Here is a 27,876-nt window from a genome sequence, read left to right as displayed (position 1 = left end):
ATGTTGGTCTCTCCCAGTGGGGAAGAGTTGTAGAGAGGATTCATAAATCATATATTCAGGGCTGGAAGATGATTTTTAACACTCACTTCAGAGCATTAAAAAGATAATACATGTAAATAGATTTGCACAGTGACCAGCAGTAGTAAATGGTCAATAATGATAATTATGATGATGATTAGCAGTAGTGGCAGTATTCATCTGTCACGGTAGGAGGTGAGTAAGTGGATGAAGAATAGTAATTATCTTTACAAATGCTATGATGATCTAGAATGTTATAGGCCGGGACTCCAGGGCTTTGGAATATCAAAGATTGCTTACTATACAAAAAGAAAACAATGGCTCCCAGAATCTTCTGAGATTTTAAGATATGTAAGAAAAAATTATGAGCCCTGGAGAGATTTGTTTTTTCCTAACAAGGTGTCTATAGACATAACTTAAAATGAGAAATTATAATTCCTAGTTTCCTGTGCCAGGTAATAAAGAAAATGCTGGGAGGAAAATGTGTTTCTCAAATATACATTTCTTACATTTGGAAATATATTGCTCAATTTTTAAGTATATAAATACAATTAATATACTACAGAGTATAACGTCGATAGAACAACATTTGGTTAACTCAATGATAAGTGACATGTCATGCTGTAGTGGTCTATGCTTTGGAAAAACAATATTAAAATTTTGTGGTTTTATCAGTGACAGACTGGATTAAGAAAATGTGGCACATATACACCATGGAATACTATGCAGCCATAAAAAAGGATGAGTTTGTGTCCTTTGTAGGGACATGGATGCAGCTGGAAACCATCATTCTTAGCAAACTATCACAAGAACAGAAAACCAAACACCACATGTTCTCACTCATAGGTGGGAACTGAACAATGAGATCACTTGGACTCGGGAAGGGGAACATCACACACCGGGGCCTATCATGGGGAGGGGGGAGGGAGGAGGGATTGCATTGGGAGTTATATCTGATGTAAATGATGAGTTGATGGGTGCTGACGAGTTGATGGGTGCAGCACACCAACATGGCACAAGTATACATATGTAACAAACCTGCACGTTGTGCACATGTACCCTAGAACTTAAAGTATAATAATAATAATAATAATAAAGAAGCCTGAATTAAAAAAAAAATTTTGTGGTTTTAAGGAGTTCTTTACACTTGCCAATGATAATTTCATTTTGGCTCCATTCAGGTACGCCTTCAGCAAACATTTTAGAGTTCCTAATATGAGGCACTGTGCTAAGTGCTGCGGATACAGTGGTGAGCAGGACCAGGGAAATCCCTGCTTCTACAGAACATACGTGATAGAGACATTGAAGGGGAAAAAGCGAATATTACAGGGTATCCAATTTATTTCCTTGAGTGATTTGTACCCTTGAGTTGGGTAAGATATGCGTGAGAGAGGCTGGCTTCCCTGAGAAAGGTAGTTTTGAGGGAAAACAGTGCCCCCCAATTGATTTCCAAAAAAAATGATTTATTCAAGCTCCAATCTAATTGACTGCACAGTCCCTTCATGAAAAGAGGCTGGCACACATTCAGAAGTTTGTTCTGGCCTTGTTGATTCCAATTAAGTCAGGTTTTGCAGAGTGGACAATTGTGCTGTGACTCGCTGTGACTAATGGCTGGTTCTCTGTTTAATGAAGAGGAGAGGCACTTGAAAGCCTAAAGCATTTCAGATTAGGAACGAGGTCCCTATGTTTGCATTAATTCCAGCTTTTCATGATGTTATGTCGAAAGCAAGGTCATTGTTTTCCAGTCTCACTCCTAGCTTCGGCTGCTTGTCTACCCTTATTTTCCCTTTGCTCCACTTTACTCACTGAATTCTTCTGTGTTGCTTCCCACCATACCCGCCACCATGCGCCATTGCCAGAAACATTATTTTATTCTGATTACGGAAGCTATACAACAATTATAGAAATCCTAAGGAAAAGAAAAGCCTCAATTATTTTAAATTAAGATCTCTGATCATCTGCCATTCAAAAAACAACTACTGCTATTTGAACACCTATCTTTATATATATAAACATATATGCTATCTACTTTAAATGCCTTACATCACATTATGTTGAAGTTTATTTCTGTAAAGTGCTTAGAAATTGCTTTCAAATAAGGTGTGGAATAAACTTTTTAAAGTAGGTAAATCAATAAATAGTAAGAAGATGGTACTGCTTTCCCTCAAATGTGATTTCTCTAAAAGCAAACTGAAGTATTTCTAGTACAGTGTTTCTGGTACAGTTGGGCTTACAGGCTCTGGAGTAAGGCTAGCCATGTTATTATGTACTGCCTTTGCTATTTACCACCTACAGTTTTGCACAATCTGCATTTCTTCTTTTTCCTTAATATAATAGTTAATATGAATCATTTACTATAGTGCCTAGCTTATATTAAGCCCCCTGAAAATATTACCTTTGTTATTTTGAAGCACATGGATGACTCCATTGATCTTACTGAGTTCATTGATGTTACCCTACATTTTTCCAATGTACCTTACCAAGAGTTGGGTATCATCTTCAACCTTTCCTTCTCTCTTTGACTATTGCCCAGTAATGAGCACACTATATAGACTTTTTCTACCTTACATACTAGCTTGAGAGAAGCACTAAGAAGCTTCAGGCTCAAACACATCCTAATTATGTCATTTTGCTAGCACTGTGACTTTGCGTAAGGGATTGACCTCCTATGACCTCAAGTATCCCATCTATAAATGGGAAGTAATAACTCCATGTATCTCATAATCTTGTTTTAAGTATGAAATGGCAGGATGCACATAAATTGCTGCACTGTACAGTGGTCAGCACACACCAAGTGCTCTCTAAAGAGAAAATGTTGAATGATGAAGAAAATGATAATGGTGAGATGAATAAGTTCCTTTAGCTTAGGAAAGAGAAAAACTCTTCTACTCTTCCATCATAATCCAAGCTTCACTTTTTATCTCTGAACATTTGCAATAGATTTCTATCAGGACCTACGGCCTTAATTTCTTTCTCTTTCATTCTGCTCTGCATATAACTTCAAGATTAGTCCTTCTTAGAAAAAAATAGAGCATGCCTCCTCTCTTAAAAATATTTATCACATTCCCAGTAATTATTAAACCAAATGCAAATTCACTACCTAGGCAGGCAAGACATACATAGTCTGCCTTCAGTTTATTTTTCTAACTGCACATCTATTGGTTTCTCAGATTAAACTTTCCATACCAAACATAGTAATCTACACTTTATTCCTCACATTTATCTCCACTTGTCCTACCTTTTTAACTTTCCTCAATCCCTCCTACTCACCCTTCATTTCCCAGCCTTAACCACAAAATCTTCTGTTTTGGTGAAATCATCTATTTATTCAGAAGTATTTTTTCAGAATTTACCTGTGCCCAATACTATATTAGACACTGAGATTTAACAGGGAGCCAGATATAGTATTGGCCTCATGATACAATTCCTCTTGTTCTCAGTGTGTGTGTGTGTGTGTGTGTGTGTGTGTGTGTGAGTTCTTTGGCACTTAGAATATGCAGGCTTTTTTGGTAGTACATATCATATTATCTTCAACTGTACCACAATGCCTTGCATATAATTATGGTCTAAAAGATAGTTGATGGTCTGATTCCTGAAGTGATTTTCCTATGGAATTTGGCCTATGTGGATAGGTTGATTACCTTTCATTTGTCAACTTAACAGTCTTGCTTTGAAGATCCCATCAACTGAACAGAAAATGTAGGTGAGCACTGACCCCTGGGACAAAACTCAAAAAAGAATCCTCAGTGTTAACAACAGATCTGTATTGCTCTGTAATTTATTGCTATATTATGTATACCATAGTATAACATAGGGAAAATACTAATAGCCACTTTCTGTTATGTAAAGTATGGAAAATTAAATGCAATTCTTTATAATAGAAGTATATAATATATCCAAAAGCTATTTTATCCAACCTTCATGTACTTTTACTTAAGTAATATTAATCAGTATACATCTTTATATTGAAATTGTTCTGCCTGTTTTAAGTAGCAGGCACACATTATTCACCTATATATAGACATTTCTGCTCATGTCTGACACCTTGAAAAGGTGGCTTTATGATAGCTTTTTTTAAAAAATTCAAGGCTCTTAAAAACAGTCACCAAGGAAACAACAGAATAGGTTATATATGTTTCACTTATGCCTAAAATAGAAAATCTTGCCGTCAGTTATAAATATGTTCTATGAAAGCCACTCCCTCCAATAATTTGGGTATTTTCTTTAACTTTACATGCTAGGGTTTGTTGTTGTTGTTATTTTGGTTTTGTTTTGTTTTTAAGACAGAGTCTTGCTCTGTTTCCCAGGCTGGGGTGCAGTGGTATGATCTGGGCTCACTGCAGCCTCCGCCTCCCGGGTTCAAGTGATTCTCGTGCCTCAACCTTCCGAGTAGCTGAGATTACAGGCATGTGCCACCATGCCCAACAAAGTCTTGTATTTTTAGTAGAGATGGTGTTTCACCATATTGGCCAGGTTGGTCTCAAAGTGATCTGACCTCAAGTGATCTGCCTGCCTTGGCCTCCCAAAGTGCTGGGATTACAGGCATGAGCCATCACACCTGGTCGCCAGATTGTTTTTAGTAACTGTGCACATATACAGCAATTGCCTGCTTTAGGTGGGAGCTCTGATGCATGCTTCTTGCTCTGCCTGACCTTGAATACATAATTGCTTCCCGCTCTGTTTGAGATTTCTCCCTCGTGTCCAATGAAGTTGACACTTCTTACTCTGCAACAGCTGTAAAATACTTTGAATTCAGAGAAAAAGGACAATAAAATAAGACTATATGACACTTAAAGACTTACTTTGTTAAATTCATCCTAGCAAAAGCCTTCTAAATCCAGACAAAAGAGTACCAATACAAGATGACTTACCCAGTGCTGAGGAGTGAAATTAAGCTTGAGACTATGATGGATAGGGGCAAGGATTAAGAAATGTCAGCACATGGCTTAAAGAATAATACATTTAATTTTATTGTTTGTTCCAGTGTTACATCAAGCTTTAACTTTTGCCTGAAATAGCCGTTCAAGGGCTCCTGCAAAATAAAAGAAATTTCCCATAAAACTTATTACAAATGGTCTCTGTAGAAATTACAAAACATATCATTCAATCTCGTGTTTTCCTTGGATCTGGATCAATGTTAATTAGACTGAACTTCATGATAGTCATTGTTGACAGGTACAATGAGCACAAAGATGAATAACACACAGTTTTACTCTTAACTGGGACTTAGTCACCTAAATAATAACTATTGAATAGTTATCGTTCTGTATATATACTGGATTATGGCCACATTCTCCTAACTGTTCTTTGTATACCTGTGTTCACCTTCTTAGTTCGCTCTACCTTCTACTGCCACAGGACTATTATTAAAACCAAACCAACATGTCATCAAGTCACTCCCCTATGTGAAATCCTTCAGTGACTACACATTGATTTGTGGATGAAGTCCATATCTTTGACATAGTTTAGACTACCCTCTACCATCTGCCACTGCTTACCTCTCCAAGCTCACCTCTTGCCATTTTTCTATTCACTCACAAATCTCTTGCCAGTATTTCTCTCCAGAACATCATTCTTACTCTCTTTTACCTCTAGACCTTCATGCTCAACATTCCTTCTGCCTAGAATATTCTTCTTTCCCACCCTAACCTTCTGCTTGCTGGTTCTTTCCTTCTTATTTTACAGATCTCACTTATATATGTCACTTTTTCTTTTTCTTTCTTTCTTTTTTTTTTTTTCCTTAGACAGAGGTTCATTCTGTCACCGAGGCTGGAGTGCAGTGGCATGATGTCAGCTCACTGCAACCTTGACCTCCCAGGTTCAAGTGATCTTCTCACCTCAGCCTCCCAAGTAGCTGGGACTACAGGCATTTGCCACCGTGCCTGGCTAATGTTTTGTATTTTTTGTAGAGATGAGATTTCTCCATGTTGCCCAGGCTGGTCTAGAACTCCTGGACTCAAGTGATCCACCTGCCTCGGCCTCCCAAAGTGCTGGGATTACCGGTGTGAGCCACGACACCTGGCCAGTATGTCACTTTTCCTAAGGAATCTTTCCTGACTCACCGAGATTCCTGTGATGCCCATCTCTTGTCCTCTGGGTGATTATCACACTGTATTAAATTGCTGATTCCTCCTCTAGGGGGGGCAAATATGCTGTCTCTCTTGCTTAGCACTCACATGTCCTCTACCAGGCACTTCATGAATATCTGTATTTTAGTGAGTTAATAAATTGAAGAATCAGTGATGAATGCTGTAAGAAATATCTTCAAAGTGTAAATGAAAACCCAGGTGAAGGAATAATTTATTCCACCCAGGGTATGGTGAAGAGGTATGAAGAAAAGTGATATGACATGACATTTGATCTAGCCCTTTAAAAGATGAGTAGGATGGAGTTCACCAGGGAGTTGAGGGAGGAAAAGGGAAATCAAACAAAGAATTCCATGAGCAAAGTCAAGGGTTTGCTTAGTAGATCAGTTCTGGATGAATACTACTTGCTTTGGATCTCAACTTAGACATTACTTCTACCAAGCCTTCCTGACAGTTCCCCTTAAAGAGGTTGGATGTCTCTTGTATGTGTGCTGAGTGCTTTCTCTCTGTACTTTATGAAACGTATTTAAAATGTGAAGTTTTAAGCCTGAGATCCAAATTATTTATCATGAGTAATAACCTTTTGGTTATATTTATATAGCATTCTTTTCATGTGAAAAAGTGTATTGACTTTAAATAATGTGTAACAACAACAACTATTATGATGATGTGATAAAGAGAGCGATTTCATACACTAGGAGAGAGAAGACAAACAAAAAGACATACAAATCTGGAAATTTACAATCCAAAAGATGCAAAATTGCTACTGTGCTGAATGTGGTTATCTCACATTCATTTTTCTCTAACTGACATGTAATGGATTAAAACTTTTTGACCCTATAGCCATGCCACCACATTCCCTTTATTATGAGAAGGTAGAACTTCAAGGTTGGACTGGCGTAAACAGCAGCCCTCTCTCCTTTATATTAAATTTTTGTGTCAAATTTATGAATACACAGTGTGACATTTTTCCTGCATGGAGAAGGGTTTAAAAAGTAACAGGATGTCACTGCAGGTGACCAGGAATAAAGTATGCAAGTTTACCGCATTCATTTTAAGCACTAATAGCATCTCATTGAAAAACATCATCTTTGGAAAAGAAGGGAGGCTTAGAGCAACTAAGAAGGCTTTGTTAGAATTGATATATCCAAATATTAATTATAGAAAAGGGTTGAAGCATTTAGCTTCATACATGTGAACGTTAGCTATTTTATGTAACAGTTGCTTTCACATCACAATGCAGTGGCAACAGCCATATTGGAAACCTTGAGATTAATAATGACTTTATTCAGCTTATAGCTTGGGGCAGAACCAGCTACAAAGCCAAGACCCCTAGGAATACTGACCCTGTCAATGTAGGTCCCATTTCCGCAGAAGCAGAAGCATGAATTTCTTTAGTCTCTTCAGGGATCTCTGCTTTCTCTGCCCTGTCCTTTTAACACAAAGAGGTGATAAATCAGTTTCCTATTCCCTCTCAATTTAAGATGATGTTTAGTGGATAATTCGGTCATAAAAAGAAAATATAACAATGATAATAATAACTTGCTAGTTGTTTTACATACTTTAACTCATTTATTCCTTGAAACAACTCAATGAGGTCAATACAGCACTTTTCCTATTTTACGGTGAGGAAATAGAAGCTTAGAGAGTTTAAGCAACTTCTCAAGAATGTACAGCTAGGAAATTTTATTCAAAGCCAGTTTTTGATTTCAAATGCCAAACTCTTAACTGTTACTAATCACCATTCTATTTTGTAACCCCAGCTGACACCTTTGCCACCTCTGTAGCCTACCGGCAACCAGAGCTGAATCCTGCCCTCTCTTTAGGAAAATGTTATATCTAAGCCGCTTTGGAGACTGGCATGTGCATTTGAGTTGCAGCTCTGCTATTTCTTAACTGTGTAATTTTTTACAATTAACCTCTTTGAGCCCCAATTTCCCTATCTAAAAAATAATAAAAGTAAATGTCTGCAAAGTTTAATTGGAATAGTTCAATGAGTTAATGCCATTGCCTGGCACAGAGTAGGAGCTCCATTAAGGTAGGTAATATCATTCAGGCTCAGCTCAGTGCCACCCTTTTTATGAAGTCTTCATGCTTTATCACTCCACTCTGAGCTACATTCATAGTATTTACTATTCCCTGCTTTGTAGAATTAGTTTTCTTTTTGCAGGTGTTTGTCTCCTCTTTAGGTTGGAAGTCACCTAAGGGTAGGAATGACGCACTTTTTAACATCTACCAAAAGTCAAGAAGAGTGCTCAGTAAATAGTGGCCATATTTTCTTGACCACATGTGGCTACATTTCTGACAAAGAATTGTGTGGTATTTTATGATGTGAGAGTCAGTAGAAAATGTAGTTGGAGGCTGGGCATGGTGGCTCACGCCTGTAATTCCAGCACTTTGGGAGGCCAAGGTGGGCAGATCTCTTGAGCCCAGGAGTTCAAAACCAGCCTGGACAGCATGGAGAAACCCCATCTCTACTGAAAATACAAAAATTAGCCGGGCATGGTGGTGCATGCTTGTGATCCCAGCTACTCGGGAGGCTGAAGCACGAGAATTGAACCTGGGAGGCAGAGGTTGCGGTGAGCCAAGATTGTGCCACTGCACTCCAGCCTGAGTGACAGAGTGACATTCCATGATAAATAAATAAATAAATAAGTAAATAAATAAATAAAATATAGTTGGACATCAAAACAGTATTTCTAGGATATTTTTACTTTCCTGGACAGAGTATACAACCAGGATTACAACCTAAGATCGATAGCATGAATTCATTATTTTTTTTTCTTCTGAAAAGTTGTTTTTTAATTTTCAATTTTTATGGGTACATAGTAGGTATACATATAAATGAAGTACATGAGACATGTAATGTGAAATAAGTACATCATGGAGAATGGGGTATCCATCCCCTCAAGCATTTCTCCTCTGAGTTACAACTCAGTTACACTCTTAGAATCATCATTTGTAAATACTTATAAATTTATTTGATGTTTTCAATTTCTTGATTTTAATACTGCAGTGTTTGTCGTTAAAAAAGAATAATGCTATTATTCACAATAACCAAGATATGAAATCAACCTCAGTATCCATCACCAAATAAATGGATGAAGAGAAGGTAGTATAAAGTACTATTCAGCTTTTGTGACATGGATAGCCCCAGAGGACATTACATTAAGTAAAATAAGCCAAGTACAGAAAGACTAATAGTGTATGATTTCATTTATATGGAAAATCTGAAATGGTCATACTCATAGAGTAGCAGAGAGTGGAATGGTGATTAAGGGGGCCGGTGGGTAGCCAGGTGCGGTGCCTCACACCTGTAATCCCAGCACTTTGGGAGGCTGTGGGGGGTGGTTCACGAGGTCAGGAGTTCAAGACCAGCCTGACCAATGTGGTGAATCTTTACTAAAAATACAAAAATTAGCCGAGAGTGGTGGTGCACGCCTGTAATCCCAGCTACTCAGGAGGCTGAGGCAGAAGAACCGCTTGAATCTGGGAGGCACAGGTTGCAGTGAGCCAAGTTCGCACCACTGCACTCCAGCCTGGGCAACAGAGCAAGACTCCATCTCAAACAAATGAGCAAAAAAAAGGTGGGGAGCAGGTGGGAAGGGAAGAATAGAGAGACGTTGGTCAAAAGATACAAAATTTCAGTGAGTTAGGAGGAGTAAGTCTGGATGGAGATCTGTTGTATAACATGGTGAGTGTAGTTAATAACAATGTGTTGTATACTTAAAAGTTGCTAGGAAAGTAGATTTTAAGGGTTCTCACCACAAAAAAAAATAAGTATGTGAGTTAATGCATATGATAATTTGCTTGATTTAGACATTCCATAATTATACATATTTCAAAACATCATGTTGTACACCATAAATACATACTTTTGTCAATTAAAAAAGAAGAATGCTGAATGGGAATTTTTAGACCTGAAAACTTGTTTATCAAGATTGGATCTGGAAGCTGCCTAAACACTAAAAGATGTGAAAGGACTTTGTTGGGAGTAGATGATTCAAGATGATTTCAGATGGGGCATCCCACTCCTGGTCTCCAGAAGTAGTCTGCCAGGAGAAACCTTGGTGAGGAGGGACAGAGGCTGCGTTTTCCTCTGCTGATGTCACTCCTTTTCTCTCAGTGGGTTCTCTCCCTCAAGAGTTTTCTGCCAGTTCCTAAATAAAGGGCTCTTTTAATATATAAGGTCTCTGTAAGTGCAGAACTTGAGTTATCAATAATTTTACACATCCCCTGTCATTCTTATTCAATTTACACATCTTGAAGACAGAGCTTACAGGGTATTTTATTTCCTCCACTGTGGCTAACAGTAGAGATAGAAAGCACTCACTAAGTGGTTAGTTCTTGTGTCATGAGCTGTGCAAGAGCATCACTTACATCCCTTCATTTAATTGCCAAGCAATCCAATGTCATAGATACTACATATCTCCATCCCTCCAAACCCCATTTGAAAGATGAGGAATATTGAGACCTAGAGAATTAAGTGATTTAAGATCATACAGCTACTAAAGGCGGAGGTGGGAGTTAAACAGGTGTGTCTGACTCCGTAGCCCATACTTTTAATCAAAAGTTCTCAAAGATGCCTGTGTATCAGAATCATGTGCCAATTACTACATTAGAACCTCCAGAAGTGGAGCTTCTTATCACTAGAGCTCTCAAGTAGATTTTGATGTAACCAGACCAGATTCAGGAAGCCCTCCTCTAAAATACTACACTATATTACCTTCTCAATAAATGTCTGTTAAATGAATGAATGATGCCTGTAATTCTTTCACTAATAATCCATTCCTCCATAAAGGTGTGCTTTTAAGCAATGATCTTCAAAATGCAAAACTTTCTAAGAGGCTGTTTCTAACTTCTCTAATATCTTTATCAGAGACAGAAACCATTACAGAGAAACTCAGCCTCAGGGGCTGTAGGAGGTGCCTGATTAGGGATAGTGGAAGGCCTGAAGAGTAAGCTAAAATTCAAATATTTGATGCCTCACAGTGTTGCCTGGGGATACTGCTGCCTGACCATGCAACTAGGAGCTAGAAACGTAAGGCTTACTTAAAGTTCCCTCAAGTTTTTTATGTTGTAAAGCTCCCACAGAGATTGACCCTTAGTGGAACAAGGCTCCTGTCCTTCCTCCTGATAATCTGGTGGGTCAGACATCATCAGTGGCAAAGACCTTGGGGTGTCCAGAAACATTCCACCTGTGTGCAGTGATACCTTCAGGCAGCCTCTTTTTTTGCACTCCTTCAAGAGTGATGTCCCTTGTCATGGCTGGCAGCTTCTGTAGAAGCCTGGCCTTAAGCCACTTACACAAAGGCAGCAAGAGTATCCATCAGGCAATGAATGAATACATAAGATGCAGTTGATCCCTACAATAGAATATTATTCAGCAGTAGAAATGAAGTATCAATCCATGCTACAACATGGATGAACCTGGAAAACATTATGCTAAAGATGTCACACACACACAAAAAAACATGTCATATGATTACACTTATACAAAATGTCCAGAATAGACAAATCCATAGAGACAAAACACTAAATGGACTTAGTGGTTGCCTAGGGCTGAGAGAGCTGGGTGGAATGACGGCTAATAGGTATAGAGTTTCTTTTGGGGATGATGAAAATGTTCTAAAATTGATTGTGATGCTGTTTATGCAACCTTGTGAATATACTAAAAACCACTGAACTGTACATTTTAAAAGTGTGAATGTTACAGTATGTGACATATCGCAAAGAAGCTGTGAAAAGAAAAAAAAAAAAGCAGCACAAGGAAACAAAAGAGATGCAGTAGAATTAGACTATGAGAATCATGAGATTGCTAGGCACCCATTACAACTGGAGAAGGGTTTGGAAAGTTCTCCTCCACCAGAGGGGTGTATAGGACTGTGGTTATGAAGTTGCTCACCTTAAGGCACCCATAGGCTGATGCTATCAATAACTTCCTGTGATGCTTTTTTCTCTTCTGAATGTGCATCTATTTTTTTTCACCTTTTCCTTTTCCTCACCCTTTGTGGAATTAAGTTCACAATACTTCCCAGGCTAAAAATACATAAAGTCCGGCACATAATATTACATTTTTAAGTAGAATTATAAATAAAGATGTAAAATGTATCTATTATGTCTGTCCCTTTGCACATTTTTGCTACAAGCAATTCTGTAGAACTCATAGTCGTTATTTACAATGGGAGAGAAGAAGGTTCAAACCAGTAGTAATGTTTAAAAATTGGGCATAATTCCGTCAATGACTCCATGTGTCAAAGTTGCCACTTTCTTTTTATCTCTTGAGGGTTGTATTACCTCTCACATGGACCATTAAAGCAGCCTAACTGACTTTCTTCCACCATCTTCCATAATACTGACAGTTACCTTCCTAAAATGCAAATACAAGGCAGTCCAGTCCGGAGAATAAGAGCTTGGTTCCCAGTCTCAGATTGCTTAGATTTGAATCTGAGCATCACCACCAATCAACTTGGTCAATTTAGGCAAGTTACCTAATCTTTCAGTTCATCATTTTTCCCTAAATTTTGTGAGAATTAAGTAAGAACAGTATGTTAAGCCCTTAGTCCAATGATGGACTCATTGTGAGCAGTCACTAGCAGCTCTTATTATTATTACATGTATGTTCAAATGCTGCCATGTTTCCTCATGCCTGTAAAATCCACTCCAAACTCCCTAGCTTATCTTGCAACAACCTTTGAAATCTCACCTCAGTCTCTCTTCTTCCATTTCACAACCTTTTCTGAATATACCAGGCAAATTTGTGGCTTCAGGTTTTTGCTCAAGTTCTTTCCTCTACCATTTCATATCTGCATTTGGAAAAGCCTGTTCTTCATTCAAGAAGACAACAATGAAGGGACTATAATGCTATTCCCAAGCTCCTTTTTTCTCTGTATTCCAGCAGCACTTTAGAGGTTTGAGGGAAATTGGCCAAAGAGGGTCATATTTTATAGACAAAGCAAGCAGAACTTCTTAGCGAACTGAATAAAAGACACAAGGAATAAAATAGAAGAAAATATAATTTCTAAGTTTGTATCTAGGACAACTGGACATGTGATTTTGCCATTCAATGATCTAGGGAAACCTGAGGAGAATAAGGTTTGGGGGTACTAATGTAATAAAGACATCTGTATTAGTTATGCTAGGTTTGAGATGCCAATCAGATATTCAAGTGGATTTGATAAGTAAAGTGTTGTATGTATATACAAGTCTGGTGTTTGCATAATGGTCGGGGCTATCGATATAGAACTGTGGGTCATAACTATATAGGAGGCCAGTGGAGGTCATCTGGAAAAGGCCAGAACAACAACAACATTTAGAAATCAAATACATACAGAGAGAAACCTATTTTTATATATATATATATATATATATATATATATATATATATACATACACACACACACACACGTGAATTTACTCACTCACTACCTACTTGAGCATAAGTACTATCTTATTTATCCTTATGCCTATTGGTGCTTGTCACACAAATGTTCAGTATGTGCTTGCTGAATTCATTCCAAGACTAAAACCAGAAAAAAAAAAAAAAGATGGCCTCTCAGAGACCTCGCAGCCCTGCACTTTAATAATTTGGCCAGATTTGCAAAGGAAGCATGAAGGACAACTCCAGCATCTAGCACAGGATGGAATGTGGTGGACAGTTCTATGACTGCTGCAGACAGTCTCATCCTTCCTATCTCCTAACCTCTCCCTGTCCCCTTCCCCTAGGGACATACTTCAAAGAGCACAGCTTCAGTGCTCATGAGCAGATGGCACAAAGCCCAGGGTCCCAGCATGCTTGTCAGTGCTAGATACAAGGGTCTTAAGAGAGTAGCAGCTGCTGGAGCATATGGGTGGTCAGCAGGAGTTTCCCTCAGCTCTGGACTGAAGCTCCTCAACACACACAGTGCCCAATTTTCTGAAAGGTTGCACGGGAAGCTTTCTCTAGGATCTTGTCATGTTTTTCCCATTGACTTTAATGATTTAGTGTTCCTATTCTTCTGGGCCCCTTATTCCTATGAAGTATTCAAGAATTTGTTAATCAAGACACATCCACCTACCCCTACCCCTTTTCTCTCCTCTTGCCACAATTCTGATTAGGCTTTCATCATTCTTTACCTGGACAAATTCAGTTGCTTTCTATCTGGTCTTCTTGCATTCATTCTCTCTCCATTCTGCCACTAGAATAACCACACCAAAGTACTGCTCTGTTAGGGCACACACCTGCCAAGAACTTCAACAGCTTCCCCATTGCTTAGTGAAAAAAAAAGCTTCCAACATTCTAAGCTTGAAATTCTAGGCCTCCCCGCCATCTATCCTTTCCAGGAAACCTTTCCAATATTAGTGCCCATCAACCACATTTGGGGGTGTAATTAATCAGTCCCTATTTCTTCCCACAAATAGTCACTGTGATTTCTCTCTGTTGTGTCTCAGCACCTGCTTTTTTCTTTGCCCAGGATGCTTCACCTGTTTCTCCATCTGTTATCATCTTACCCAATCCTCAAGTTCCAAGCCATTGGTGTCTTCTTCAGTGAGCCTTTCTTATTCAACCCAGATGGAAAGAGAGGTCACTATACTTCTGAAACAATTCATGCCTATTTTTAAAAAAAACATTTATCAGATTATGGATAGTGATGTAAATAGATAGATAGGTGATTGATTGATAGATAGACAGATAGATAAATAGATAAATTTTTTCCCATTGGAACTCTGACTTGTTTTTCTATTTCAACATTCTATACCTAGCACAGCATATGGAAGGAGCTCTAACAATATTGACTGATTGAATGAATGAATGAATATATGAGTGACTCAGTTAATCCAGTGATTCATTTATAGTTATTCTCCACTTCTCACAGTTCAGCTATTACATGTAATCCTGTCTCTATACATTGGGTTTGCTTAAAGTTGGGTCTCTCTGCCTTTTCTGGTCAACACATAGGTGACTTCCTTTAACGACCACGTTCCTTATGGTTGGAGTATGAGTGAGTGACATGGAGGAGATAAGGATAGAAGAGGAAGCAGTTTCAGGTAAAAAGAACGCTCCAAGGCATGAAAGAGATATGCTTACAGGTGAAGAATTTTAAGCAAGATATTGACATAATTAGATTAGCTATTTGAAAAATATCACTCTAAATTCATGTACAAGTGAACAGGAGATACTGAGGATAGGAGAGCCTCAGGAGGAGGCTCTTACAGGTAACTCAGGCTGAGAGTAGACTGACTGGCACTTAGACCAGGTCTTTGCCAAAACAATAACTACTATCTCTGCCTCTTCTCAGGGCTTCCAGGGCAGCGGTTGAGGAGACCTTACCAAGGAGCACCACACAGTAGATGCTGAGACATCGTACTCCAGGATAAGAGACAGTAACATGGCAGCACCTGCTTGAAAGAAATTAAAAACCAACAGACTCCATTTAGAAAGGAACAATGTCCAAAAAAGGGCGAAATAAGGGCGAGAAGCCCGAGGCACTCATTGTTGCCCTTCAAGCTGCCAATGAAGACCTCAGGACCAAGCTCACAGACATTCAGATAGAGCTGCATCAAGAGAAGTCCAAGGTGAGCGAGGGCTACCTGAGGCCGTGGCCTTAAGAGCAGCTCTGACTGTCCACATGCAGTGAGCACAGCTCTGCCTGCTGGCCCACCCCAGTGGACTCCCTGCCCTTTGCCAGAGAGGGCAACATCCCCTGTACACATGGAGAGCTTATTGTATGTGGCAGGAGGGAACTGAGCACAGGACACACAGAAAGTGAGAATAGCATGCTCACTTGACAGATCTCAGCCTCCTCTGGAAGCGTGGTTCAGGAAGCCAGATATGAAAATTCAGACAGTGTCCCCCTACCACCGCCAAGCACTTAATAGTTGCATGACCTTGGGCAAGTTCCACTCTTGCCCTCCAAAGGTTATACCTCCCAGAGCATTCAAAGCAGTCCTTCTGAAATGTACCACATCATGTTACTCCACTGCCCAATACCTTCCACTGGCTTCCTATCTCTCTTAGAGTCGAAGAACTTTCTCTACCATTACAGGATATTAGCTCCGGCCCCCTCTTTGACTCATCTCCCACTTCTCTCTCTCTTGATCACTCTGTTTCCTATTTTTGCTGGATCGAGAGAGAGACCCCAATCACATTTAGGGCCTTTGCACTTGTTCTTCCTGGACAGCTCCATGCTCCTTCACTCACCTCCTTCAGATGTCTGCTCAACCATCAAGTGTCTGACCACAGTCTCTAAAACAGAACACTTCCCCATCCTCAGGTCCTCCCCATAGCCTATTCTTGGCTTATTTCATAGCAGTTTATACATTTGCTTTTTACTTGCTTAGTGCAGTCACTCCTCAATCTCTACAAAAGCAGGAATTCAGTTTACTTAGCATCCCTAGAGCCTAAATAATCTCGAGAACTTAAAATCTCAGTATGTATTTGTTGAATGAATAGAGGAATAATTTAAAGATGATGCATTTCTTATACCTCAGTTTCTTCATCACATCACAGCTATATTGAGGTATGAATTAGACACATATATAATGTGTTTATGAGGATTGAACAAAAAAATTTATGTCAAGTGCTCAGAGAGCTGCCTGACACATAATAAACTTGCAAAAAAATTACAGCATTGGTGTTCTTTTTACTATTCTCTAGATTTAAGTCAGTTGCTAACTAGACTTAGAAGTCTCTTTACTTCTCTCAATCCCATCGCCTAAATGGACAGGCAAACACACATCTCACCAAGGTGGTGTGAATATCAACTAGGGTCATGTCTAGGAAAGCATTTTGAGATCTCCAGCATTCATAAGATGTTTTTGCTCCCTGCAAACCAGAGACCACAATGACTGCGTAAAGTTGCCTTATTTAGATAATTATAGAGTAAGAAAACATTCTTGATCAACAAGCAGTAGTCACAAGCCAACAAATATATGTATTCAATTTTTATCTACCTCTTCTTCCTTGACATCATTATTAAATTTTAATTTGTTATTTCTCCCCAAATCTATTTCTCCTCATTTTAACAATAATAAGTGTCCTTTGGATCTGCCAAAGCCTCTTGCCCCCTGCCTAAGCTAAATCTTGACCTTAGATAGAGACAGTAATGTAAAATCTCTGAAGGAAATTTTTTAGTTTCCATGAAGCCAAAGGGAATATGATATCATTTTAGAATAGCATTTGTTTGAGAGTCAGAAGATGTGGGGCATTATTTGTCTTTATCTCTCCTTGGAGATGAATTTAAATGTCTCAGTGTCTCTATCTGTAATTCAGATGACTGAATCTGCTTCTCCATATCTGGGCTTGTCAAGCATCATTGCACAATGGTATAACCTGGGGGACCTGATTAAATATTAAGATTCCTGAGCCCACAATCCAAGAATTCTGATAGAGTAGTCAGGTGAAAACCAGGACTTGTATTCGGTAAAGCAGCCCAGGCAATTCCGATGCACTACAGATGCAGACGACTTCCAGGCTTCGTGTTGACAAACACTCCGCTGTAAGATTCCATCCAGGTCTGACAATCTGTAAACATTTCATTGGCCCTAACTCTCCCTGCAGCAACATCACACTTCAAGGGAGGCAGACTCCTTTAATTGTAGTTACGACAGGGAGGCAGACTCCTTTAATTGTAGTTACGACAGGATGACAATCTACATTCCTAGGAAGAAGCTTGTCAATCTCGTGACTGGGAACCCTAAACTGCTGCTGTTTCCAGAGAACAAACTGATGAGATTCCCAGAAACAGAGACTCTGAGGACTTCAACACTGCCAATACGCCACATATTCAAGCCTTTTAAAATGGGTAACTCTCAAGTTTGAACCAGGCTGCCTGTGTATCTTGGGCCTGGCACTGTTGTCTAAGCCCTCAGGCCAAGCATAATCTCCCCTTCCTCTGACGATTGACTGGCAGCCAGCCTCTTAAATGAGCGCGCACAGCCTTGTCCTTTTCTCTGCTGGCTGCCCCTGGCTGGCTACCTCTCCTTGGCAGTTAATTACGGTCCCAGCCCAGGAGCTACAGCAAAGTCTCATTGCCTGTCAGCATCCTTCCCCAGAGAGCACAGGGAATGTAGAGGGCAAACAAGTCATAAAGCACTTTTATTATAAATAAATGTGATTGTGTTTTCAAAAGGGCCAGGTTTTAAGAGAGAGAATATGAACAATGCCTAGATGTGAATTTATACTCTCAGGTTGGCTCTGAGGCTCTGATGACAAAATGACACTTCAGCTACTAGGGAATACATAAGTTAAAAAGTGGAAACCTTTGGGGCAATGGGGCAGTATTCATCTATCCAGCAAGACAAATAATCCCACTGATATTTACAGAACAGCCATTGTGTATAGAGCCGAATCTTAAGACCTTTGGGCTGATAATATAAACAGCTACAACGTACTGAATGTTTACTATCTGTCATGGGCTGATAAGCGCATTTCATCCTGCCAGAGTCCCAGCTGCTTCACTAGCACCTGACTGGCCTGGAGAAGGTTATAAAACCCCTCTGTGTTCTTCATTTGTCAAATGGGACAATAATAGTATCTACCTTACAAGGGTGTATGTGTGAGTGTTAATTTTTGAGCAATTAGTTTGTGTCAAGCGTGTTAAGTGCTTTCATGCCATTATCTCATTTCATCCTCATTTCCACCTGCTGAGGTGGGCATTGTTATCCCTACTTTACAGATGAGGAAACTTCCTGGCCTATAGGAGGTGCTCAAAATTACTTGTTGAATGAATTTACATGAGTTGTTTTAAACACCTTTCCCCCAAACCCTGTGGCATAAGTATTGTTATAGTACTCACTTAGGTGAGAACTCTAGACTTGGGTAGAGAAAGGATTTCCAACCATGTTTGTCTGCTTCTTGGAGCAGCACCCTGAGCCACTAAGTTGCGATATTTGCCCTGTTTGTCTCTTCTGTGGACACCATGAGACACTAATCCAATGGTTAGTGTGTATGAACATGCCAGGGGCTGCCCCAGGACTCTTTAACTCTCCCTCAGAGATAAACTATGGTTGCGTGAACAGCATAGGCACAGTGACAGAGGGAATGAATGGACAGGAGCAGGGAATAGGGTTCTCAGGGCAGAGGCAGCAGGGCAACAGGTCTGGGTTGCAAGGTTGAGAAGAATCAGCTCCAGACAGGAGCTGTCCCATTGGCACAGCCCTTCAGACTGCAAAGCATTTTCACACCAAGCCTCACAACCATCAGAGCAGGCCCGTGACAAAGACAGGGTGCAATTACTATTCTGCCTTCACTGAGGAAGAAAATGAGGTTCAAACTGTTTAACTCATTGAAGAAAATGAGGTTCAAACTGTTTAACTCATTTGCTCCCAGAGACACAGCTAGTGGAGGAGCCACGATGGGAATTCCTGTCTTCTGTAAGATGGTGGTGGTCAAGGTAATGCTCAATCTCTGATTCCATTGCCCTCTATTGCCTCTAGGGCATTCTCAGAAAATCAGCCAAATTTCTCTATCCTCGAGTGACTGTCCCCACAGCCCCCAGACACAGGTACCAAATTTGGGATGGGGTATATTTTCCTGTCTACTCCTTTAGTTCTGTTTTCAGGAAGCAAAAGTAGCTGAAAACAAGAAATTGTAAAGATAGAATCCTTTGCACTGAATTGTATAAGGTTGTATAGGATTTCCCTTGTAAGCAACCTTCCTAGAGCGACTCCTTCACATCTCCTCTCTGAGAGTTACTTTGTGCCCCTGACAATCCCTGCCAGTTTACTGTGTTCCTCCAGGAACATCCAATGCAGATAATCCAGGCCAAAGTTTATGTTAGCTTAGCTTGCCTTGATAACCTCTCAACCTTTTCCTTACCTTTGACTGAGCTGTCCAATTTTTAATCCTAGATTTCTAAGATCACTTTTAAAGCTCAAATCATCACTATCTTTCTCTTGGCAGAATTTACATTGGCATTTTGCAAAGGCTAGGCCAGAAGTAGGACAGAATAGAAAAATACAACATGAGATCTATGTAAGATAGTCATACATTCTTTTTTCTCTGTCATAGTGTAACCTTTCCTTGGTAGGATTAAACTTTCCTGATGACCTTTTTTTTCCCATAGAACCTCTAGGATAGAAGGGATTTGGAAGCCTATCATTCAGAGCCCTACCGAGCGCTCCCCCCTTCACCCTGCCCCACCCTGCACCATTCTTTATCACTCTTTAGGCCCACATGCACCCCAAGTGTCTTCCACATCAAGATTAGATGCTGCCAATGCCAGAGAACACAATACATACTGAAGAAACTCAGTTTTATCTTTGAACATCTCTTTCTGTTGGAAAAACAGTTACCATCTTAATAATGTAATATAGTAATGTTAGTCTTATCAAGATGATATGGAGACTTTTATATTTATGTTGCTAGTATTACTATAATAGTGTATAATATAATATTACTATATACACAATATTTATTAAAATTAATATTGTAATATCCACCATGTATTAATAGTTATTAATCTCTTATGTGTCCCAGCTTTTCCACAGGGCTTTTGATCCATTGCCTATGTCAATCATCACAATAGCCATATGAGAATGATATCGACAACCCCAGTTTACAGATGAGAAAATTGAGGCTGACAGAGGTGAAGCAAGGTTTCAGGTACAGACACAAGGTGTCCAAGGCTTCAGAGCAAACAAGGAGGTGTAGGATCTGACCTGGAGCCAGCTCCTGGCCCGCAATGTATTTTAGTGAGTCTTGTTTACATTATTCTTATGTAAAGACTGTTTCTCACTTTTCTCATCACCAATTGTGATGAAACAAAGACTTCCTACATCACAGAGCTGCCCAGGAGGTTAAATGTACTGATGTGTGTAAAGCCTATTTAGAAAGGTGCCTAACTCATATTAAACCCTCAATAAATGCTAACTATTATATGGTTGAGCTGAAATTTTTCTCCGTAAAACATATCCATGTATCAAAATTGGTTTCTTTATTCTACTAAATAATTTTCTTCATTTCAAAGTATCATCATCTTTATAATTTCATTGTTACTCAGGAATGGTTCATCATTTTGTATATTCATTTTAAGAATTATATTACGATATTTAAATCTATATCCTTAGTGGTACCATCTGCACTGCGAATAATTTTCAGAAAGTTTTTATTGGCTTTCTTACCCCAAAATTTCAATCACATTGTTTGACTTTTCTTCAGAATAAAACACTTCTTCCAGACTTAAAAAGAAGCCATACCTAGAAATCCTGCAAAAAAAAAAAAAAAAATGTCAGTTTTCATGACAACCAAAATAAGTAAACATAAAAAAAAGTCAAATGTTACTCAATTCATTTGAATTTTCTTTAGTTTTCATGGATTATTTTAAGGAATAGACAGTATTTGTTTTAGTTTTTGTCTTCAGTCTGGAATATATGTTTCATGCACCTGTATTTTTACTTTTTTAAAAACAATTTTCTTCATCTCCCCTTCAGACCTCATGCAAAAGCTTTGAGTTAATAATTTGGGGTAAATGACAGAATTACAGGAAGATACAATATGATGCCTCCAGAGAATTTGACATAAATAATTTTAGATCAAGGAGTATCTCCTACTATATCCAGTAATAATATTACCTTACACTTCATAGTACTTTACAGTTCAAGGTACTTTTCCATACACTATCTAGTTTAACCCTAAAAGTAACCCAGTTACAGACATTTTTAAGTGTAATCAAAAATCCTCAGAAGGATAAAGCAACTTTCTTAGTGACAGCAAATGGTGAAACAGGAATACAAACCCAGGATTTCTTACCCTTTGTCCATTTTTACTACAGTTTTTCACTGTTCTCAGAAGAATGGCTAAAAGTTTCCCTTGTTAACCACCAGCTGTTGCAGTCATGATACGGTTCCAGATGCCTAGTATAAATGCATCCTGCAGAAATTGAAGATGACTAAATTCCTATCACTTGAGCTAAAGTAACTTTCCCAAGGTCTTCTATGGAAGGCAAATTATCATAGTTTCTAAATCAGTAGAAAATAAGGCTTTTCCTTTCAAAAAATGCATTATCTAGAATAAGAATCAGCAAACTCTTTCTGTGAACAGCAAGATAGTGAATATTTTAGGTGTTGTGGGCTAGACAATCTCTGTGAAACTACTCAACTCCATTGTAGCATGAAAGCAGCCTTAAGCAATGTGTAAATGAATGGCATGGCTGTGTCCCAACAAACTTTATTTATAAAAACAGGAGCAGGATGGATTTGACTCTTGGGCGGTAGTTTGCCCACCCCAATCTAGATGATGCCCACTTCCGCTCTAGAAAGATGGAGAGTAAGATCTAGATCGTCCTTATTGAAGCACCAAGAGAAGCACCTAGCAGAGAGAAGTGAATATTCTTATATGTTAGGGTTTTGTTTTGTTGTCATTTTATACTGGGAAGGGGTTGAGGAGGGGCTGATCTGGTAACCCTGCAAGTCTGTATTCTCTAAACTGTATGACAGAAAATATTATTCTTGCCTCTGGCTAGGGGCCTAGCCAGAGAGAAATAATGGCATACATCCTTTAATTCCACACATGCCACCTGGTTTCTTCTATTTTGTTCTGGGAGCCACTGGGTACACAATGATGAGGATGGCTCACTGGCAACCTTCTAAAAGTTAACAGTCTCGGGTAGGGGTAGAAGAGGAGGTGATGAGGACAGACAAGTGGGCAAAAAAAAAAAATGCAAAGAAAACTGTGAAAACCACTAGTAAGGAGGTGTTTCAAAAGTATACTGAGAAGACAAAGGCAGGAGAAATGAGCTTTATCCTGGGTGAGTAGGGTGGCATGACAGGAGAGGATGACATCTAGCCAGGCCATGAGGAATGTAAGGATCCCAAAAGGAGCTGATGGAAGCATAAGTCAGGAAGAAGAAACTGTCAGCATATGGGAATGAGATGCAGGGCATGTGCAAAAAATAATATAGCCCTCTCCTACCTACAGCACGGGACAGGTTAGGAGAAGGAGAGGGAGAAGTAGGAGTTGGAAATCCAACCAAACATTCCTGGGAGCCTGAAAGGTGAAGCTGAGCTGTTAGATTTTATTCCACAACACAAAAGAGCCTGGGTGGTTTTGAGTAGACACATAAGTAAGACCAGAACTGAGCTTTACTAAGAGAATATCACCAGTAGCGTGGGGAAAGCTAGGCTCACCAAATGAACGTCTAAGAACTCCAGAGCAATGCTGTCCAAGAAAAATATAATGTAAACCACAAATGCAAGCCATATCTGTGATTTTAAAATTTCTTGTTAGCTGCAATTTTAAACAGTAAAAAGAAACAGAATCAGTTGTAATAATATCGTTTAGTATAATTTATCCAAAACATTATAGTTTCAATGTGTAATCAATATAAAAGTGATAAGTGAGATATTTTACATCTTTACCTCACACTAAGTCTTCAAAATCCAGAGTATATTTTATATGGAGAGAAAATCTCAGTTCAAATTTGCAGTATGGTAACTAGCGGGTGCCACATAGGACAGCACAGGTCTAGAGCCTAAGAGAGAAGAGGCCTCCACGAAGGGACTATAGGTGTAAGCTGGAGATGAGATCAGAGGATGGTTGTTTGAGGATGCCTGGCTGCTTAGTTCACCAAGTCCCCTTGTGCCCCAACCTCTTTTAGAATAACCATCATGGGAATAATTGCTGTGCCTTTAAAAATAAACTGTTCATAAAATACTATGCAAACTTAGAAAATACTGTTCTAGCCAAAGGTAGGTAAACTATTAAGGTGAGTAAAATCTCAGACACTGTATATTAGTCAGGGTTCTCCAGAGGGACAGAACGAATAGGATAGATGTATATATATAAAGGGAGGTTTATTAACGAGTATTGACTCACACGATCATAAGGTCCCACAATAGGCCATCTGCAAGCTGAGGAGCAAGGAAGCTAGTTCGAGTTCCAAAGCTGAAGAACTTGGAGCTCAATATTCAAGGGCAGGAAGCATCCAGGACAGGAGAAAGATGTAGGCTGAGAGGCTAAGCCAGTCTAGTCTTTTCACCTTCTTCTCCCTGCCTTTATTCTGGCTGCACTGGCAGCTGATTAGAATGTGCCCACCCAGACTGATGAAAACAATACTTTTCATCTTTCAATCCAATCAAGTTGACACTCAGTATTAACCATCACAGACACTTTATATTACAATGTTTACAATATGGAGTCTCAATCTTAAGATTTTTCAACTGGAGAGGTTCTCAACTATTATTTTGTGAAACCCTCCAATTTTGCAAATGGTGGAGACTCAATATCACTCAATTAGCTATTACTCCTGGGACTCCCCATTTTTCTTCCCTTTCTCTTTATTTTTATTTTTATTTATTTATTTGAGACGGAATCTCACTCTGTCTCCCAGGCTGGAGTGCAATGGTACAATCTTGGCTCACTGCAACCTCCGCCTCCTGGGTTCAAGTGACTCTTCTGCCTCAACCTTCCCAAGTATCTGGGACTACAGGTGCCTGCCACCACACCCAGCCAATTTTTGTATTTTTAGTGGAGACAGAGTTTCACCATGTTGGCCAGGCTAGTCTCGAACTCCTGACCTCAGGTAATCCACCTGCTTCAGCCTCCCAAAGTGCTGGGATTACAGATGTGAGTCACTGCACCTGGCCCCCTTTTTCTAGATTACTCTGTGTATGTGTGTGTGTGCGTGCGGGGGTTGTGTGTATGACAGAGAGAGGAGACAGAGACAGAGACAAGCAGCAGAGATGAAGTGGGGGAGGAGGACAGCAGAACAGGATCACGGAGAGGCTTTTTCAAGACACAAATATCTGGGCTCCACCCGATCTACTGAATCAGAGATTCACATCCAGATTAGATCAATAGGCAGTGCCATTGCTAATCAACAAGGAGGCCTATATTATCACCGGAAATTTAGCAAACCATGGAATACTTTTAAACCAGAATTCCTGAGAGGTAAAAAGCTCATTTGAAATATTTCACCAAACTACTTGGAGTGTTGGCTTGCGGGGGCAGGAAGGGAGGAGGAGGAGTGAGAGTGAAAAGGGACTCAAAGAGACATTCATGGCGCATTCAGAAATAACAATGATCACTAAAGTCCTTCATCAGAGAGAGGACCCAATGATCTGCAGTTTTGTTGTTGGTGGTGGTGTTTTGTGTGTGTGTGTGTGTGTGTGTGTGTAAAATTTGGGGATGAAACTAACCTGCCATACTAACAAAGGTAAGGTTGAGGCTATTATCAAATGTTTTCATTTTTCACCTCCTCAGCAGCAGCAGCAGCAGCAGCAGCATCCTTTCAAAAAAAAAAAAAAAAAAAAAAAGAGGGAGGGGGATGCTCAATAATATCACTTTAGGCACTAATTTATTAGGCTGATCACAGTATCAAACTGTGAGCTATTCTAAGACACACATTTATCAGTTTGGATCTAGCTAGGGTTGTGTAGTCTAAAAAGTTCTCCAGGCGATCTGCATTGCAATCTTCCCCGTAAAGGGAAAAACCATGACAGTGATACTTCCTAATATTAATGTGTATACCAGTCGCATGGGCGTTTGTTAAAATGCGCATTCTGAGTCATAGATCTGGGGCTAAGCCAGGGATTCTGTGCTTCTAGCATGCTTTCCGGGTGATACCAAGGCTGCTTGTCTGCAGACCATACATTGCATAGTAAGGCCCCAGAACATCAAATATTCATCTGAACAAAGTAATTTAAATATCCTCAGGTAATTCCGCCTTTTACACACTGTATTCCCAGCTTCAAGGCCTGTAGTTCTTTTTTCTCAGAGGGCCTGGAATTGGAAAAGAGATGAGGAATTAAGAGATCACAGCGGCCTGAGCTGCAAATCCTGCCTAGGAGCACACCTGTCCTTTGAGGCTCATTTCTCTTCATCCTTTTGCCTCTCTGTTTTTAGGTATCAAAGCTTGAAAGAGAGAAGACTCAAGAAGCGAAGAGGATTCGTGAGCTGGAGCAGCGCAAGCACACGGTGCTGGTGACAGAACTCAAAACCAAGCTCCATGAGGAGAAGATGAAGGAGCTGCAGGCTGTGAGGGAGAACCTTATCAAGCAGCACGAGCAGGAGATGTCAAGGACGGTGAAGGTGCGTGATGGAGAGATCCAGAGGCTCAAGTCTGCTCTCTGTGCTCTCCGTGATGGCAGCAGTGACAAAGTAAGGACAGCGCTCACCATTGAGGCCCGGGAGGAGGCCCGGAAACTGTTTGATGCAGAGCGTCTTAAGCTCTTACAGGAAATTGCGGACCTGAAAACGGCCAAGAAGCAGGTGGACGAGGCTCTGAGCAATATGATCCAAGCAGATAAAATCAAGGCTGGGGACCTTCGGAGTGAGCATCAGTCCCACCAAGAAGCCATCTCGAAGATCAAGTGGGAGTCGGAACGGGATATTCGGAGGCTGGTTAGTACAGTAATCCCATCAGACCCATGTAGAACCCGTCTCTTCCAGGTTTCAGAGTGCTGTGGGATTTGCTTCTTCGTGTGTTTTCTTGTCAGTGGATTGTAAACAGTGCCTACCTTTTGTCCAGTGCTCTATCCAAGATAGCTCAGTATGTAGGTAGGTAGATCAATAGAGAGATATGCTCCGGCCAAAATTGATATTGTAAAGTGTAAGAGATTTTGGAAATCACCTTTCTCATAAAAACTGGATTCTCCAAGGACCATATATACAGAAAGTATCTCCAAGGACCATATATATGGAAAGGACTCCTGTTTCCTTAGATATTTATAAAAATATTATAAATCATGGATTCTTCTAAAGTCAGCATGTTTTTGTGGGCTTTTCCTTTACAGAGTTTTATGGTTTCTTTGTTTGTTTTTATAGAGGGTAGGAGAAGTTTCTATGACTTTCATGATGTCTGAAAACGGCAGCTACTGAGAACATCTTGAGTCTTTTTTTTTCCAAAAACCGTGACTGAAAAAAGATACAAAACTATAAAATCCCTAGTCATTTTAAACATAGATATTTTTCCCAAAGTATACAGGAGTCATTTAAAACAGGAGGCATTATAATTTTTAAATTGTCATCCCTAAGTAGGTTGTTTGCTATTTATAGTTTCTAAGACTTACCTCAGCCCCTACAGAGTTGGTCTTTCCTTCTAACATGTTTGACCAAAAACCAGATAGGCCTCTCACTATGCTTAACTATAATACAAATATAATTATCACATGAAAATTAAATGTCCTAGGTTGACCTGGTTTAATTATTTTAGACCAAAAAAATTTATGTTCATCTGCATTCAGATGTTTAGCATCTGTTACATCTTACTTTAATGTTATCACATCAACTATCACCTGTTAGAATGTACTTTATGTTTCTCTGGAAGTAAGGTTTTTTTCATGAAAAACTACACTTTTACTTTTTTGTCTTCCAGTTCTAAGCAATTACTTTCTGAGAATTCTAATTATGTTCCTTGGGTGATATCTCTAGGCTTTTAATTTTAAGTTCAAAGTGGTTACCACAGAGCATTTTTAAAAGTTAATGCTTAATTTTCTTTGTACTGCAATACAGTGTAACTGTAAAATATTGCCTTTGCCACATTTTCTGAATTATTTATGTCAACTCATTCTATTGCACTGTTTGACAATAAAGACCAAACACAGTGCAGAAATATTGGTCTCTGCCCTGCCTTTGGTTTTTGAAACGACAGTGGCTGATGAAGAATCAGGACTTCGAACTCTGGAGCTGGCAGGTAAGTATCCAATGAAAAGGCAGCTTTGCATTAAGTATTTTCATTTGTTGACGGTTTTCAATATAAAGTCTATAAGTATATCCACTTGATCTGCTAATTTTTTCCACGACTTCCTTTCACCGGCATATTGCCGAAGTAGGCATGAAATCCCTCTTAATAGC

General features: G+C 39.5%; 1 protein-coding gene across 6 annotated transcripts in view; it reads left to right on the top strand.

The window, feature by feature from the left end:
- The window catches only part of JAKMIP2 (janus kinase and microtubule interacting protein 2), a 186,591-nt gene that overhangs the window by 89,416 nt on the left and 69,299 nt on the right, over positions 1 to 27,876 (top strand). For 4 of the 6 annotated variants that reach the window (XM_015141166.3, XM_078004131.1, XM_078004130.1 and 1 more), the window contains exons 2-3: positions 15,383 to 15,659; positions 25,927 to 26,424. In XM_015141166.3, coding sequence (XP_014996652.1) covers positions 15,531 to 15,659; positions 25,927 to 26,424 — 627 coding nt within the window. In that variant the 5' untranslated portion in view covers positions 15,383 to 15,530. The remainder of the gene's footprint in view (positions 1 to 15,382; positions 15,660 to 25,926; positions 26,425 to 27,876) is intronic. The other 2 variants (XM_078004132.1, XM_015141171.3) reach the window with 1 other exon arrangement.

This window comes from Macaca mulatta, chromosome 6 (genome assembly GCF_049350105.2).
Source record: "Macaca mulatta isolate MMU2019108-1 chromosome 6, T2T-MMU8v2.0, whole genome shotgun sequence".
Classification (NCBI taxonomy): Eukaryota; Metazoa; Chordata; class Mammalia; order Primates; family Cercopithecidae; genus Macaca; species Macaca mulatta.
The sequence above is the reverse complement of the archived record's forward strand: the minus strand, read 5'-3'. Positions and strand labels throughout refer to the sequence as shown.